General features: G+C 49.8%; 1 protein-coding gene across 6 annotated transcripts in view; it reads right to left on the reverse strand.

Annotated features, from left to right (window-relative positions):
- PRRC2A (proline rich coiled-coil 2A) overlaps positions 1 to 17,440 on the reverse strand; it is a 1,008,219-nt gene that overhangs the window by 151,463 nt on the left and 839,316 nt on the right. For 3 of the 6 annotated variants that reach the window (XM_069237153.1, XM_069237151.1, XM_069237154.1), the window contains exons 25-28: positions 13,406 to 13,494; positions 12,880 to 13,108; positions 12,324 to 12,422; positions 3,921 to 4,070 (exon numbers count right to left, since the gene is read on the reverse strand). In XM_069237153.1, the coding sequence (XP_069093254.1) occupies positions 3,921 to 4,070; positions 12,324 to 12,422; positions 12,880 to 13,108; positions 13,406 to 13,494 (567 nt within the window). Of the gene's footprint in view, positions 1 to 3,920; positions 4,071 to 12,323; positions 12,423 to 12,879; positions 13,112 to 13,405; positions 13,495 to 17,440 lie in introns of all 6 variants that reach the window. The other 3 variants (XM_069237152.1, XM_069237148.1, XM_069237150.1) reach the window with 1 other exon arrangement.

Here is a 17,440-nt window from a genome sequence, read left to right on the forward strand (position 1 = left end):
ACATTCAACAAAAAGCCAAGGTTGAACAACACCTGCAAATGATGCAGTACCAGCTATGGTGCCTTGGCTTTCAGCAGCCAATCATCTAGGGAACGGGAATATCAATATTCCCCTCCTTCTGAGATGGGCTGAAACCACTGCCATTCATCATTTTTTAAGACTTGAGGTGCAGAAGTAAGACCAAAAGGAAAGACTGCAAACTGTTTTAGGATAGGCCTCAAAGGACCATTTTTCTTAGAGAACAGGAAATAATTTGAATAACGTTCCTAACCCCTTTCCTGCTCCAGAAGCAACTACACTGCACCCTTTAACAGATTTTGTACCTGCTGCCTAAGCAACTGTAGGTGATCCCCTAAACAAAAAGAATGCTTGGGAGGGAAAAGAGGGGGAAACTCCCGAAACGGAAGGGCATACCCATTTCCTACAATGTTCAACACCCATAAGTCTGATGTTAGTGACTCCCACTCTTGGAGAAAATAAACTTACCTTCCCCCTAATAGCTACACAAGCTGCTGAAAGAGGAGATAACAAGGGCTGCCTTCCTGACAGGTTCCCAGCAGTGGATGAAGTGGACGAGGAGGAAGGCTGCTGGGTGGCACCATGTTGCCCAAGTCTCTCCTGACAAATGTAGGACCTGTAGAGGGGGTTGGCAGATTGATGACTCTGGAACTGCTACCTCCTAAGAAAGGTGGAGCTACAGCCAAACCCCCTAAACCTTCTGAAAGGTCTATAGACCAAGGAGAGAGTCCGGAGACCCAGAGACTTAGCTGTGGCCTTGCTCTCCTTGAACCTCTCTAGGGCCGAGTCAGCCTTCTCTCCAAATAGTCTCAACCCATCAAAAGGGGATACATTAAGGTGGACTGAATATCAGGGCAGAACCCAGATCCCCTTAACCATGCTAGTTCCTCAAGATATTGCTGCTCCTCTAAGAGTCTCAATGCCTCTCTTGATCTTAACCTAGACTCAGATCTCGGCATCGATAAAGAATGAACCGACTCTGGGGATGTAAGTTGCAGCACCGGTGAAGCCAGAGCTGGCGCCGGGACCTTTCCCCGGGTAGGAGTTGAATGAGTCGATGCTGAACAAGTATTATCTGGCATCAGTATTGGCACAGTCATCCTTGAAGATGATGCAGCTGTGGGTAAAACAGACATAAAAGGAGCTTGTCTATATGGTGCCAGGAAGCCTAGACTGAAGGCTTACGGACCTGTGGGGCCTGAAGAGACACCAGCAGGGGTCATGGCCCAGTTTAAAATGTTGAACATAAGCAAAAGGATCAGCACCCAGAGCTGGAAAGGCCGAATATCCTGGTTGAAGCTGGACCTCACTTGACGCCCAGTCCTCAATCTCCTGTTCTGGTGGAGTAACAGGAGAGAACTGTGCTGTAGGACTTGCAGGTGACTCCAAGATCTAAACCAAAGACAGTGCCAGTGACATCTGTCAACTTTGGTAGCAGAGGTGAAAGGGTAGGGCTTACCTCCGATGTCGAATGGCGCAGTGACCTGGATGCCAGTGACAAAGAGTTGGGGCTGACATCTCGAGTTGAGTGTCATCAAGAACTGTGACACCGCCGCTTCTTATGCGAACGAGAAGCCTTCTGGGATGAAAACTTCTCCTGAAGCCTGGATCTTCGATGGCCCCGCTTTTCCTTTTTGGCCTTTGCTAGGTACAACTTTGCTTCTCATTCTTTAAGTGCCTTCGGGTTTATACTCTGGCATGAAGAGCATTCCCTGATGATGTGGTTGGAACTCAGGAACCAAAGACAGTTCTTGCATGGGTCAGTAACAGACATATGACCTCCACACTCCCTACAAGGCTCAAAGCCCGATTTCTTCGGCAGAGATATGGTTGCATGAAAAATATTTGATGAAGAAGCTCCCTCAATACAGTTTAACACCTGAAGAGGTAGAAAAACCCTTAGCATCGAAGGTGCGGAAAAAAGGGAACTGACATCAGCGTGCCGGCGAGGACTTCTTATGGCTCAGTTGAGGTCAGGAGTCACGTGCAGAGCTGTTCCATTGTGATGTCCTCGTTGTCCTTCCGCCCCATCTCCCTTCTGCCTTTCCCAGCCAAAGTAATAGAGAAGACCGTCAACAAACAGCTGACCACCTTCCTGGAAGACAACAACCTGCTCGACCCCTCACAGACCGGATTCCGAACCAACCACAGCACTGAAACCGCCCTCATCTCAGTCACAGACGACATCAGAACCCTGATGGACAACGGTGAAACAGTCGCCCTCATTCTTCTCGACCTCTCGGCTGCCTTTGACACCATCTGTCACCGCACCCTAATCACCCGCCTCTGCTCCACCGGGATCCAAGACCAGGCCCTGGACTGGATCGCCTACTTCCTCGCAAACCGCTCCCAAAGAGTCTACCTCCCTCCGTTTCGCTCAGAACCCACTGAGATCATCTGCGGCGTACCTCAAGGCTCATCACTCAGCCCGACACTCTTCAATGTCTACATGAGCCCCCTCGCCAACATCGTACGCAAGCACGACATCATCATCACCTCCTACGCCGACGACACCCAACTTATACTCTCCCTCACCAAGGACCCCGCCAGCGCCAAGACCAACCTACAAGAGGGTATGAAGGACGTCGCAGATTGGATGAGGCTCAGCCGCCTAAAGCTAAACTCTGAAAAAACGGAAGTCCTCATCCTCGGCAACACCCCGTCCGCCTGGGACGACTCCTGGTGGCCCACGGCCCTCTGCACCGCACCGACCCCCGCAGACCACGCCCGCAACCTCGGCTTCATCTTGGACCCTCTTCTCACCATGACCAAGCAAGTCAACGCCGTGTCCTCCGCCTGCTTCCTCACCCTCCGCATGCTCCGCAAGATCTTCCGCTGGATCCCCGCCGACACCAGAAAAACCGTGACCCACGCCCTCGTCACGAGCCGCCTGGACTACGGCAACACCCTCTACGCCGGGACCACAGCCAAACTCCAAAATCGCCTACAACGCATTCAAAACGCCTCGGCCCGCCTCATCCTCGACGTACCCCGCAGCAGCCACATCTCCGCACACCTGAGACACCTGCATTGGCTCCCAGTCAGCAAAAGGATCACCTTCCGACTTCTCACCCACGCACACAAAGCCCTCCACGACAAGGGACCGGAATACCTCAACAGACGCCTCAACTTATACGTCTCCACCCGCCCCCTCTGGCCTCGCTCTCACCGCCGTCCCTTGCATCCGACGCTCCACGGCGGGTGGGAGATCTTTCTCCTTCCTGGCGGCCAAGACCTGGAACTCCCTCCCCACCAGCCTCAGGACCACCCAGGACCACTCCGCTTTCCGGAGACTCCTAAAGACCTGGCTGTTCGAGCAGCGATAACCACCCCCTTTGTCCCTAGCGCCTTGAGACCCGCACGGGTGAGTAGCGCGCTTTATAAATGCTAATGATTTGATTTGATGGAGAGCTAGAAAGAAAAGATTTCCAGCGAATGCTGATGCATTGGGAGAATTCAAAAGGTGAAGAATCCACAGGCAGATGATTCCATAAGAAACTCTGGTTTCAGCTTTGCTACTGTTCAACTGTGCCTTCCTATACTTTATGAACAGCAGGTGAAACACTTGAATTGCCAACATTTATAACCTTTAAAGAGGATATCTCTAACACTGTTACACCAAAGGCACAGCCCAAAACTTGGAGGGTATCTCCCGATACTGTAGCATGGCAGGAAAAAGCAATCTTAAGTCAAACACCAGAGGACTAGCTCTAGTACACAGTTAGAAACTGGTTTTCTGGAAGACTACTTTTAGTGTAAGAACATGCAGCTGATTTGGCTCTTTGGCAGTGCTCCAGATCAAGCTGAACATACTTAGGTGCAACAATAGGCAATAGCCCCTCTCCTACCAGCAGAGTGAAGTAACAAGATGATCATAAAGTAAGAAGCTTGCACTCAGGCACCTGGGTGTGGAGCTGGTTAGGGGTGCGTAATGACAAATTCTGGGTCTGAATCTGCTGAATGGCCTGCCCAACAGGCATCAAGGATGGTGGTTGCTGCATGGAGCCAAAGTTCATCATAGGAAGCTGGGAGTCCACCATAGAAAGCACCACCTGTGGGAAATGAGACAAGGACAGGTAACTTGCCACGTAATGGATTCTCCAAAACCAAAGCTACTGATCGTTTTGCATCATACCTTTGAAAAGAATAGTTTGAGGTGACGTACAGATTATGGTACTGTTTGATAAACTGTAAATGCTTTAGGATCAATGGCATAATGGAACAATTCAAGGACAGTTCAAGGTTTTGATGCAGAAGTAGAAATGGTCAGTCATACCTTTTGAGTCTACTGTTAAATTGGTACATGAGCAATAACAAAAACATTACAATCTGGCAATAACAGTCCTATCTGGACCCTTACATTGCTGCGCTTTGACATGATCTCACATTTGGTAATTTCTAAACAGACAAGTTACTTACCTTCAGTAATGCATGTAGGAAAGTAGGATCTTTCTGATTTAGTTACCCCTTTTTTTCTCTAGCGTCAGTGCGTTTTGACTGTAGTACACTTGGATCCTGCTAAACAGTATAACCGGTGTCAGTTTCCCCCACCCTAAAATTAGTTGGCAAGCAACTTTTATAACCCACAATGGGCATATTGGTGTACCCCTGTGTAGGAAAATGCCACTGTTGGCATGGTTACCCCTCACTTTTTGCCTGGTGTTGATGCCAGCTTTGAATGTGTGCTGGGACCCTGCTAACCAGGCCCCAGCACCAGTGTTCTTTCCCTAAAGCTGTACCCCCTGATGCCAGGGAAGGTCTCTAAGGGCTGCAGCATGTCTTATGCCACCCTGGGCACCCCTCACTCAGTACATGCACACTGCCTCACAGCTTGTGTGTTCTGGTGGGGAGAAAATGACTAAGTCGACACTGCACTCCCCTCAGAGTGCCATGCCAACCTTACACTGCCTGTGGCGTAGGTAAGTCACCCCCCTAGCAGGCCTTACAGCCCTAAGGCAGTGTGCACTATACCACAGGTGAGGGCATATTGTGCATGAGCACTATGCCGCTACAGTGTCTAAGCAAAACCTTAGACATTGTAACTGCAGGGTAGCCATTAAGAATATATGGTCTGGGAGTTTGTCAAACACGAACTCCACAGCACCATAATGGCTACACTGAAAACTGGGAAGTTTGGTATCAAACTTCTCAGCACAATAAATGCACACTGATGCCAGTGTACAATTTATTGTAAAATACACCCAGAGGCATCTTAGAGATGCCCCCTGAAAACATACCCGACTTCCAGTGTAGGCTGACTAGTTTCTGCCAGCCTGCCTGCCACACACCAGACATGTTGCTGGCCACATGGGGAGAGTGCCATTGTCACTCTGTGGCCAGGAACAAAGCCTGTACTGGGTGGAGGTGCTTCTCACCTCCCCCTGCAGGAACTGTAACACCTTGCGGTGAGCCTCAAAGGCTCACCCCTTTTGTTACAGCACCACAGGGCATCCCAGCTAGTGGAGATGCCAGCCTGTAGGAAGTTGGCTCTGTATGTACTACCCTTAGAGGTAAGATAGTGGCAAAAATAGATAATTCTAATGCTCTATTTTGAGGTAGTGTGGTCGAGCAGTAGGCTTATCAGAGGGTAGTGTTAAGCATTTGTTGTACACACTCACACAGGCAATAAATGAGGAACACCCACTCAAAGACAATTCCGGGCCAATAGGTTTTTATATAGAAAAATATATTTTCTTTGTTTATTTTAAGAACCACAGAACCACAGGTTCAAGATTTACAAACAATACTTTAAATGAAAGGTATTTCACTCAGGTATCTTAGAAACTTTGAATCATCACAATAGCATGTACAGTTTTGGCAAAAATGGCAATAAACTATTGTCAGGGTCGCTCCTGCACTGGAATTCGGTTCCTTCAGGTCCTGGGGGCTGCAATTGCAGTGTCTTTACCAGGCCTCGGGTTCCTTGAAGCAGGCAGTCGCGGTCAGGGGGAGCCTCTGGATTCCCTCTGCAGGCGTCGGTGTGGGTGCTCGGAGGGTGGAGGGGTGGGGGGGGGGTTCAACTCTGGCTACTCAAGGGGTCGCAGTCGCCGGGGAGTCCTCCCTGTAGAGTTAGTTTTCAGGAGGTCGAGCCGGGGGCGTCGTGTGCAGAGTGGAAAGTCTCACGCTTCTGGCGGAAAACGTGAGGTCTTTAAAAGTTGCTTCTATTTTGCAAAGATGCAGTTCTGTGGAACAGGGCCGCTGTACTCGGGAGTTTCTTGGTCCTTTTGGATGCAGGGTAGTCTCTGAGGCTTCAGAGGTCGCTGGACCCTTGGGGACGCGTCGCTGTTGCAGTTTTTCTTGAGGTGGGGAGACAGGCCAGTAGTGCTGGGGCCAAAGCAGTTGGTGTCTCTGTCTTCTCTGCAGGGCTTCAGGTCAGCAGTCCTTCTTCTTCAGGTTGCAGGAATCTATTTTCCTAGGTTCTGGGGGCCCCTAAATACTCAATTTAAGGGTGTGTTTAGGTCTGGGGGGTTAGTAGCCAATGGCTACTAGCCCTGAGGGTGGCTACACTGGAAGTCGGGTATGTTTTCAGGGGGCATCTCTAAGATGCCCTCTGGGGTGTATTTTACAATAAAATGTACACTGGCATCAGTGTGCATTTATTGTGCTGAGACGTTTGATACCAAACTTCCCAGTTTTCAGTGTAGCCATTATGGTGCTGTGGAGTTCGTGTATGACAGACTCCCAGACCATATACTCTTATGGCTACCCTGCACTTACAATGTCTAAGGTTTTGCTTAGACACTGTAGGGGCATAGTGCTCATGCACCTATGCCCTTACCTATGGTATAGTGCACCCTGCCTTAGGGCTGTAAGGCCTGCTAGAGGGGTGACTTATCTATGCCATGGGCAGTGTGAGGTTGGCATGGCACTCTGAGGGGAGTGCCATGTCGACTTAGTCATTTTCTCCTCATCAGCACACACAAGCTGGCAAGCAGTGTGTCTGTGCTGAGTGAGGGGTCCCCAGGGTGGCATAAGACATGCTGCAGCCCTTGGATCAGGGCCCTTCGTACCAGTTACAAGGGACTTATCTGGGTGCCAGGGTGTGCCAACTGTGGAGACAAAGGTACAGTTTTTAGGGAAAGAACACTGGTGCTGGGGCCTGGTTAGCAGGCCTCAGCACACTTTCAAATCATAACTTGGCATCAGCAAAGGCAAAAAGTCAGGGGGTAACCATGCCAAGGAGGCATTTCCTTACACCACGCCTCCGGCCACTGCCCCCACTTTTGGCGGCAAGGCAGGAGGAGGTAATTAGAAAAAAAAAGGAGGAGCCACCCACCAGTCAGGAAAGCCCCTAAGGTGTCCTGAGCTGAGGTGACTCCTGCTTTTAGAAATCCTCCATTTTGAGAGTGGAGGATTCCCCCAATAGGATTAGGGATGTGCCCCCCTCACCATAGGGAGGAGGCACAAAGAGGGTGTAGCCACCCTCCATGACAGCAGCCATTGGCTACTGCCCTCCCAGGCCTAAACACACCCCAGACCCCAGAATCTAGGAAACTAGATTCCTGCAACCTTAACAAGAAGGAGGACAGCTGACCTGAAGCCCTGCAGAGAAGACGGAGACGACAACTGCTTTGGCCTCAGCCCTACCGGCCTGTCTCCCAACTTCGAAGAAAACTGCAACAGTGACGCATCCAACAGGGACCAGCGACCTCTGAAGCCTCAGAGGACTGCCCTGCACACAAGGACCAAGAAGCTCACGTGAAGTTCCTAAAGTATCTAAGTAAAGTACCTTAAATTTAAAGTATTACTTGTAAATCTGGAACCTGTGGTTTTTAAAATAAACTAAGAAAATATATTTTTCAATATAAAAACATATTGGCCTGGAATTGTCTGAGTGTGTGTGCCTCATTTATTGTCTGTGTGTGTACAACAAATGCTTAACACTACCCTCTGATAAGCCTACTGCTCGACCACACTACCACAAAATAGAGCATTAGAATTATATTTTTTTGCCACTATCTTACCTCTAAGGGGAATCCTTGGACTCTGTGCACACTATTTCTTACTTTGAAATAATATATACAGAGCCAGCTTCCTATAATAGTGTACACCTATAGGTGAGGCACCCTGTACTGACTCCAGGCAACCCTTAGTGATAGTGACGCCTGGGGGGGAAATTCAACAGTAATTATAAGGTAAGGAAATTCTAAGTAAGGAATCTGCAACTAGAAGTCCATCAGATAAATCCATCACTTAGTGCGGGGGTCCCTGAGGGTGGCACAATTCATGCTGCAGCCCTCAGGGGCCTTCCTTTAATATCACATGCCATAGGTACCAGGGGTACCATTTACTAGGTACTTATAGCAGGCGCTAAAGGTTTACCAATTAGGAAAAAGGACTGTTTTTTTTTTAGGGAAAGAGATCTAGCACGGGGGACCTGTTTAGCAGGAACCCAGTGCGTCTTTAGTCGAAGGGTAGGGGTGGGGTCAGAGGGCAGGGAGGGTCGACAAAAGAGTGAGCTGCTTTTCTCCTCTTCTGTTGGTGCGACTCTTCAGTGTCCTTGGGCTTCTTAGGTCATCAAGATCTGTGTTCTTAGGTTCAGGTGCACCACGTAAATACTCAAATTAGGGGTGTTACAGAGAGTGCCAGGTGACAACCTTTAGGGTGACTACACCCTCTCTACGACCACTTCCGTTGGGAAATGTGCATAACCATAACCCTAGAGGTCTAATTCCATCTAAAACAAGGTGGAGGAATTTAAAAAGTGGTGTCCTCTTCAGCTCGTCCACCTTAGGGGTGGGATTGGCATTATGTGGGCACACCTCCTAGTCAAACTAATTTTCCTGCTTGTCTTGCTGCCAAGAAGTGGGGTCACGACAGGGAGGTTGGTCATCTCCGCTATCTGGAGAGACCTGGGCTGCATTACAAAGGCGGCTAGGCCTTTGAAGCTTCCCGACCTGGAATGTCCACCCTTGCATAGTGCAGGCTTTTGTCTTTGGTCTTTGAGAGCTTTGGCTCTCACCTTAGGGGGTCAGAAACATGGCTACGTTGGCTGAACTGGTCAGGAACAGTCAGTCAACACACTAGTAGGTGGTAGATTTTCAGGGGGCCTCTAAGGTGCCCTCTGGATGCATGTATTGGCATCAGTGTGGGTTCACCAATACGAGATGTTTGACACCAAACATCTGTATCTTTATTGAAGCCATCACGTAGCTGTGGAATTATACTGACCAATGGCTAGCACATGCATTTAAAATGGCTTCCCTGGTCTGAGAATTGAGACATAGCAGGGGCATATCTGCTCGTGCAGATATGCTCTCACATGTAATATAATGCACCCTGCCTTAGGGCTGTTAGGCCTGCTAGAGTGGTGACTTACATATATTACATGCAGTATTAGGGGACATGGCACACAGGCTGTGTGCCATGTTGTGTTTTTACTTTTATCTGCACCAAAACAAGCAGCCTTATGAGGGGTCACATAGGGTGGCACAATTTGTGCTGCAGCCATTAGGGACCCTCTAATACCCCAGGCCCTAGGTACCAGGGGTACCATTTACTAGGGACTTGCAAAGGGCGCTACAGCTTCTGCCAATTGGGGAAACAACTGTGCAGTTTTGGGAGAGATCTGACAGTGGAGACTGGGATTAGCAGGAACCCAGTGCACTTTTAGCCGTAATCACATCAGATACCAGGCAAAAAGTGGGGGCTAACCATGTCAAAAGGGATGCTTTCCTAAAGTCACCCCCCACTTTTTGCCAATGGTACTGAGGATTTTCGACTGAGGTGCACTGGGATCCCTCTAAACAGTCCCACAGTGCCAGTACTCTTTTCCCAAAAACAGGTAACATGGAGTACAATTGGCATACTGATCCACCCATGTAAGTCCCTAGTAAGTAGTACCCCTGGTACCTACGGCCTGGGTAGAGGAGAGGGTTCCTAAGGGCTGCAGCACATACTGTGCCACCCTCAGTGCCTCCTCTCCCCCAACAAAAAATAAGAAGCACACAGCTGTCACTGCAGTCAGTGTGCCCTGGTGCAAGTCAGGAGAAAACATGACATGGTATACCCTTGGTGTGCCATGCCCCAATCACTGCAGTTAAGTCTATTAAAGCCACCCCTAAGGGGCCTAAGAGCCCTAAGGCAGGATGCAGTACACCTTCTGCATGGCCACTCCTGCACGAGTTGATGTGGCCCCGTGACGCCCAGCCCCACTGCTGAGCACTCCAAGTGAACCAGGAAGCCATTTTAAGGTATGTGCTGGACACTCGTCAACATGAGTGACCCAGTCACATAATGGCTTCTTTTAACCCTATGGTGCTTGGAATCAAACACCTCGTCTTAATAAATCCAGGTTGATGACAACCTTGGATTTATTCAGACATGCACCCAGAGGGCACCTTAGAGGTGCCCCCTGAAACCTGCCAGTCTCTTGGGGTGCTGACTGAATAGTTTGGTCCAGTCAGCCACCACCAAACACATTTCTGATCCCCTGGAGGTGAGAGCCCGTGCTCCGAGGGCAGAAACAATGCCTGCCCCGGACAGGGGAGTTACCACCCACTCCAGCAGGATGACTAGGAAATCTGCATATCAAGACTGGGATCTTCAAAGATCCTGCCGCCTTTTGGTATGCACAGCCCTGGCTTCTCCAGTCCTGGGTGTAGGCACCCCCCCGCCCGGCGGTCCATTTGGCACCAGGACAGGTGGAAAAATAGCTAGTCAGTAGGAGTGTACCGCCTCTGGGCTAACCACACCCTAAAGTGGGCTACCCCAGGTTGACATTCAAAGAAGGTTTCCATCACCTTGGTTTTGGTTGGAACTAGGCCTTCTGGGATAGGGATATGCCAACTCCCAACAGGAAGTGGTCATATCGAGGTGCAGACCCTCCACAAGTGTAAGTAGCTCATTGGCTACTACTCTACACTCCCCTAAATTTAGTATTTAGGCGGCTCCCCAACAAGAAAAGCCAAATTTGTCTAACAACAAAGAGAACACAGAAAAACTGAAAGAACAAGAACTGCGGACACCTGGTAAACTTTTGGAGCAAAACCCTACCTGCTGCAGTCCCGACAATCACAACAGCACAACTCGTCCTGCAGCTGTGGGGACTCCAAAAGCTTCAAAAGTTCTCCATCACTCTGCCAGACCATCAGCATCTTTATTGGAGTGCAGGAGCCACTGCTCTGCTTCTTGCAGGCACCAACCGCAACATCCAGTTCACTGGCCTGCCGACTCCTGGGTCCACCATCACAGAAGCTATCCAGGAGGAAGTCCCCGTGCTCCAAAAGTCAGTACTATCTCCCCACCAAGTGAGAGGACCCAAGGATTCAACGGAGCAGAGTTGCACCAACACCTGGGGTTGTAAGCCCCTCACACTAACCAAGGCTTGCGAAAGCCCACCCCAGACCTCATTAGCAGATCCAAAAACCTGCTGGCAAGTGACGTCTGCATCGCAGAGGACAGCCTTCACAGAAGTCCTGCTGGCTTGTTCTTTCTCTCCTTCTGCAGGTCACCCAACAAACTGTGGGCCTTGAAGCAGGATCACCACTGCTAAGCATCCACTGCACCAAGCACCCTGACCAGGGTCCACAACCTCCAACAGTGTCCCCCTTGCTCTCCAGACACCCACTGACTGAGCACCCCTGTTGGGAGCTCTCGCACTTGTTCACAAGTCGCCCCCCCCTTGCATTTCTTTTACAGGTGCCCTCCCTCGTTGGCAAGTGTTCAGTGAGAGAAACTTGACACGACCAACATCACTGCACTTGGATGCTTCTGGGCAGATAAACCTGAACTGCTGGTCTTGTCATTAACTTTGTACTCCTAGCACATCACTACCTTCAGGGGACCCCTCCACCCCACCCTTCCCTCTGAGAACGGAGTGTAAGAAATTCCATGCAGCCATAGTACTTTGGAACTCGTGCTGTGTAAAAACGCAATCATCCACAAAAGGTGTGACTTACTTGCAAATCTTTCTGAGAACTGCTACAGTATTTATTCTTCTACAAATGTTCTGGTGTTTATAAATAATACAACAAAGTAACTGTTCTTTTTCTAACCAACTGATCTCGAATGTGTGTCATTTATTGACTCTGCATGTTCAACAAATGCTTAGCACACCCCTGGCAAGCCTAACTGCTTGCCGACACTACACTAAAAGAGAGCTTTTGGGTTTGCCATTTTTACCCTTGTAAACTAATAAGGGTGACCCTGGACTATCTGCACAGTGCCCGCCTACATTGGGTCACTGAACAGATAGCAAGCTTCCTACAGTATTCAAGAGCATCAGTAAGCAAGGCCTGATGAACTAAACGGCCTATGAGCTGAGTAGTGTCCACTACTAGTGAAGAAATAAATAGTATACTTGCCTGCTGGGTGGGTCCAGGAGCACTAATGTAGTTACTTTGGGTGGTTTGCTGCAATGGAGGGGAGTAGTAATCAGATGGTGGAGTCATGTCCTGCCTGACCTACAGTTAAAGTAGAAGAGAATTATTAACATTTCAAGTGGAAGCCAAGGTCAAATCGCCATTTATGGACCACATCGTGGTAGAGAAAAGCATTAAGTGATCAATGTTCAGTATATTTTTAAAATGTGAATTCTGAAACTGCTTTCAGGCTTTTTGATTCTTCTAATAAAACATGTACGCGCCATCAGGTATCATTCAGGAAATGTCATAGTTAAAACAAGCTTGCTCATTAAAGTGGCTGCTTGGAATATGTTCAAACTGAGAACTAACTGCTACAACTCAATGTTCCAGATTATTGAGAAAAACAATGAAATACACCTGGGTACACGTATTCTACAGCCGGCAGGATTAACACACTGTGGGCACTTTTTCAAGAGTTAATTAAAAAATCCAATTTGCTTACACAGACTGCCGTCACATATGTCTTGACTTGCAGTACAGCTGACAGTTTGCTTACCTGTACTATTTGCTGATCATTAGTTATTTGGGAGCTGCAGTATGAAGTGTTGTAAATAAACGATGGGGCTTGGTACAAGAGCCCAGCCTGCAGTTTGCTGAGCTCTGCTGCCTGCATGGCCGAGAACTCCACATACTGTCCCTTTATTGCTACTCCAGAAAGCATCGGTGAGCCATGCATGACAGTGGAGGTGGCACCAGGGTTAGGCTGCAGATACAGCTGCTGAGACCTACTGAGAAGGTCAAGAACATTTAATAATTAAAACCTCTAAAGAAGCATAGAAAATAAGCCTTTTTTCTATGACATTTGCACAATATTCTATTTAGGTTACTCTATCTGGTATGTTAAAAAAAAAACAACAACAAAAAAAAAACAGACCACCACCACCACCACCCTGGAAAGAGTTTATTATACAGTGCAAACAACATTTATATTTATTCAGCTGGCTCAAAAAGGTTCAAGCAAGCAATATTTAAACAAAGCTCAATGATTAACACCGTGAAACAGGTTCTCTGCAATCTTTCACCTGTAGGGATGTAGAGATGGTGTACCAGGGCGAAATCCTGGACTAGCACCAGACATGTGATGCTGTGACTCTGATGGAACGGCGGCAACCTAATGGCATAACAAAGAAAAAAAAACTATCATAGTTGCAAAGATGCTAGCAACCCATACATCACAAGGCGATAAACCAAATAAACATGGAGAGCGGACTGTCCAGACCTTTCATTTCAATAAACAGAAATCACATATCTTTGACCTGCTGTATTGTTCCAGATAGTGGCTACAACTTGTTTCCTGGTTGTGGTACTATTAATTGAAAAGCACAAAAGGGAGATGCATATGTTTCTACTCAATAAGCGTTGCTGTTCAAATGAAAGATGAAGTTGCCTACTTTTAGTATGATAGAGTATTTTACTAATGTCAAATAATTCTTCCTTACCTTCAGTAATGCTCTTTCAGGTGTCTATTCTATCAAACTACACATTTCTCACCTTCAGAATATTTCCAGGCACCATAGGGTATGGCGTCACGGGGCCACATCAACTCGTGCAGGAGTGGCCATGCAGAAGGTGTACTGCATCCTGCCTTAGGGCTCTTAGGCCCCTTAGGGGTGGCTTTAATAGACTTAACTGCAGTGATTGGGGCATGGCACACCAAGGGTATACCATGTCATGTTTTCTCCTGACTTGCACCAGGGCACACTGACTGCAGTGACAGCTGTGTGCTTCTTATTTTTTGTTGGGGGAGAGGAGGCACTGAGGGTGGCACAGTATGTGCTGCAGCCCTTAGGAACCCTCTCCTCTACCCAGGCCGTAGGTACCAGGGGTACTACTTACTAGGGACACACAGAAGTCCACACAGAAAGTACACCCTCAGCAGCGCGGGGGCGGCCGGGTGCAGTGTGCAAACAAGCGTCGGGTTTGTAATAGGAATCAATGGGAGACCAAGGGGTCTCTTCAGCGATGCAGGCAGGCAAGGGAGTGGGGAGGGGAGGGGCTCCTCGGGGTAGCCACCACCTGGGCAAGGGAGAGGGCCTCCTGGGGGTCACTCCTGCACTGGAGTTCCGATCCTTCAGGTCCTGGGGGCTGCGGGTGCAGGGTCTTTTCCAAGTGTCGGGATCAGAGAGTCAGACAGTCGCGGTCAGGGGGAGCCTCAGGATTCCCTCGCAGGCATCGCTGTGGGGGCTCAGGGGGGACAACTTTGGTTACTCACAGTCTCGGAGTCGCCGGGGAGTCCTCCCTGTAGCGTTGTTTGTCCACCAGTCGTGTCGGGGTCGCCGGGTGCAGAGTTGCAAGTCTCACGCTTCTGGCGGGAGATGCTGTTGTCTTTAAGTTGCATCTTTGGAGACAAAGTTGCAGTCTTGGGTGAACAGGGCCGCTGTTCTCGGGAGTTTCTTGGTCCTTTTAGAGCAGGGCAGTCCTCTGAGGATTCAGAGGTCGCTGGAGCAGTTTTCTTCCGAAGGGGGGAGACAGGCGGGTAGGGCTGGGGCCAAAGCAGTTGGTGTCTCCGTCTTCTCTGCAGGGTTTTTCAGCTCAGCAGTCCTCTTCTTCTTAGGTTGCAGGAATCTGCGTTCCTAGGTTCTGGGGAGCCCCTAAATACAGAATTTAGGGGTGTGTTTAGGTCTGGGAGGGCAGTAGCCAATGGCTACTAGCCCTGAGGGTGGCTACAACCTCTTTGTGATGCCTCCCGAAGGGGGTGGGGGGGTCACATTACTATCCCTATTGGGGGGATCCTCCATCTGCAAGATGGAGGATTCCTAAAAGCCAGAGTCACTTCAGCTCAGGTTGCCTTAGGGGCTGTCCTGACTGGTCAGTGACTCCTCCTTGTTTTTCTCATTATCTCCTCCGGCCTTGCCGCCAAAAGTGGGGCCGGGGCGGGCAACTCCACTAACTGGAATGCCCTGGGGTGCTGGAACAAAGCGGGTGAGCCTTTGAGGCTCACCGCCAGGTGTTACAGCTCCTGCCTGGGGGAGGTGATAGCATCTCCACCCAGTGCAGGCTTTGTTACTGGCCACAGAGTGACAAAGGCACTCTCCCCATGTGGCCAGCAACATGTCGAGTGTGGCAGGCTGCTAAAACCAGTCAGCCTACACAGGTAGTTGGTTAAGGTTTCAGGGGGCACCTCTAAGGTGCCCTCTGGGGTGTATTTTTACAATAAAATGTACACTGGTATCAGTGTGTGTAAGGAAATGCCTCCTTGGCATGGTTACCCCCTGACTTTTTGCCTTTGCTGATGCTATGTTTTGAATTGAAAGTGTGCTGAGGCCTGCTAACCAGGCCCCAGCACCAGTGTTCTTTCCCTAACCTGTACTTTTGATTCCACAATTGGCACACCCTGGCATCCAGATAAGTCCCTTGTAACTGGTACCTCTGGTACCAAGGGCCCTGATACCAGGGAAGGTCTCTAAGGGCTGCAGCATGTATTATGCCACCCTGGAGACCCCTCACTCAGCACAGACACACTGCTTGCCAGCTTGTGTGTGCTAGTGAGAACCAAATGAGTAAGTCGACATGGCACTCCCCTCAGGGTGCCATGCCAGCCTCTCACTGCCTATGCAGTATAGGTAAGACACCCCTCTAGCAGGCCTTACAGCCCTAAGGCAGGGTGCACTATACCATAGGTGAGGGTACCAGTGCATGAGCACTGTGCCCCTACAGTGTCTAAGCAAAACCTTAGACATTGTAAGTGCAGGGTAGCCATAAGAGTATATGGTCTGGGAGTCTGTCAAACACGAACTCCACAGCACCATAAAGGCTACACTGAAAACTGGGAAGTTTGGTATCAAACTTCTCAGCACAATAAATGCACACTGATGCCAGTGTACATTTTATTGTAAAATACACCACAGAGGGCACCTTAGAGGTGCCCCCTGAAACTTAACCGACTATCTGTGTAGGCTGACTGGTTCCAGCAGCCTGCCACACTAGAGACATGTTGCTGGCCCCATGGGGAGAGTGCCTTTGTCACTCTGAGGCCAGTAACAAAGCCTGCACTGGGTGGAGATGCGAACACCTCCCCCAGGCAGGAGCTGTAACACCTGGCGGTGAGCCTCAAAGGCTCACCCCTTTGTCACAGCACAGCAGGGCACTACAGCTTAGTGGAGTTGCCCGCCCCCTCCGGCCACGGCCCCCACTTTTGGCGGCAAGGCTGGAGGGAACAAAGAAAGCAACAAGGAGGAGTCACTGGCCAGTCAGGACAGCCCCTAAGGTGTCCTGAGCTGAAGTGACTAACTTTTAGAAATCCTCCATCTTGCAGATGGAGGATTCCCCCAATAGGATTAGGGATGTGAACCCCTCCCCTTGGGAGGAGGCACAAAGAGGGTGTACTCACCCTCAGGGCTAGTAGCCATTGGCTACTAACCCCCCAGACCTAAACACGCCCTTAAATTTTGTATTTAAGGGCTTCCCTGAACCTAAGATTTTAGATTCCTGCAACTACAAGAAGAAGGACTGCCGAGCTGACAAACCCCTGCAGAGGAAGAACAGAAGACACCAACTGCCTTGGCCCCAGACTTACCGGCCTGTCTCCTGCCTTTCAAAGAAACCTGCTCCAGCGACGCTTTCCAAGGGACCAGCGACCTCTGAAGACTGCCCTGCTTCGAAAAAGACAAGAAACTCCCGAGGACAGCGGCACTGCTCCAAAAGAACTGCAACTTTGTTACAAGGAGCAGATTTAAAGACCCCTGCAACTCCCCGCAAGAAGCGTGAGACTTGCAACACTGCACCCGGCGACCCCGACTCGACTGGTGGAGAACAACCAACTCAGGGAGGACCCTCCGGCGACTCTACGACTGTGAGTAACCAAATTTGTCCCCCCTGAGCCCCCACAGCGACGCCTGCAGAGGGAATCCCCAGGCTCCCCCTGACCGCGACTGTCTGAACTCCATTTCCCGACGGCTGGAAAAGACCCTGCACCCGCAGCCCCCAGCCCCTAAAGAAACTGAACTTCTGTGCAGGAGTGACCCCCAGGAGGCCCTCTCCCTTGCCCAGGTGGTGGCTACCCCGAGGAGCCCCCCCCTTGCCTGCCTGCATCGCTGAAGAGACCCCTTGGTCTCCCA

This window comes from Pleurodeles waltl, chromosome 6 (assembly GCF_031143425.1).
Source record: "Pleurodeles waltl isolate 20211129_DDA chromosome 6, aPleWal1.hap1.20221129, whole genome shotgun sequence".
NCBI classification, from domain to species: domain Eukaryota; kingdom Metazoa; phylum Chordata; class Amphibia; order Caudata; family Salamandridae; genus Pleurodeles; species Pleurodeles waltl.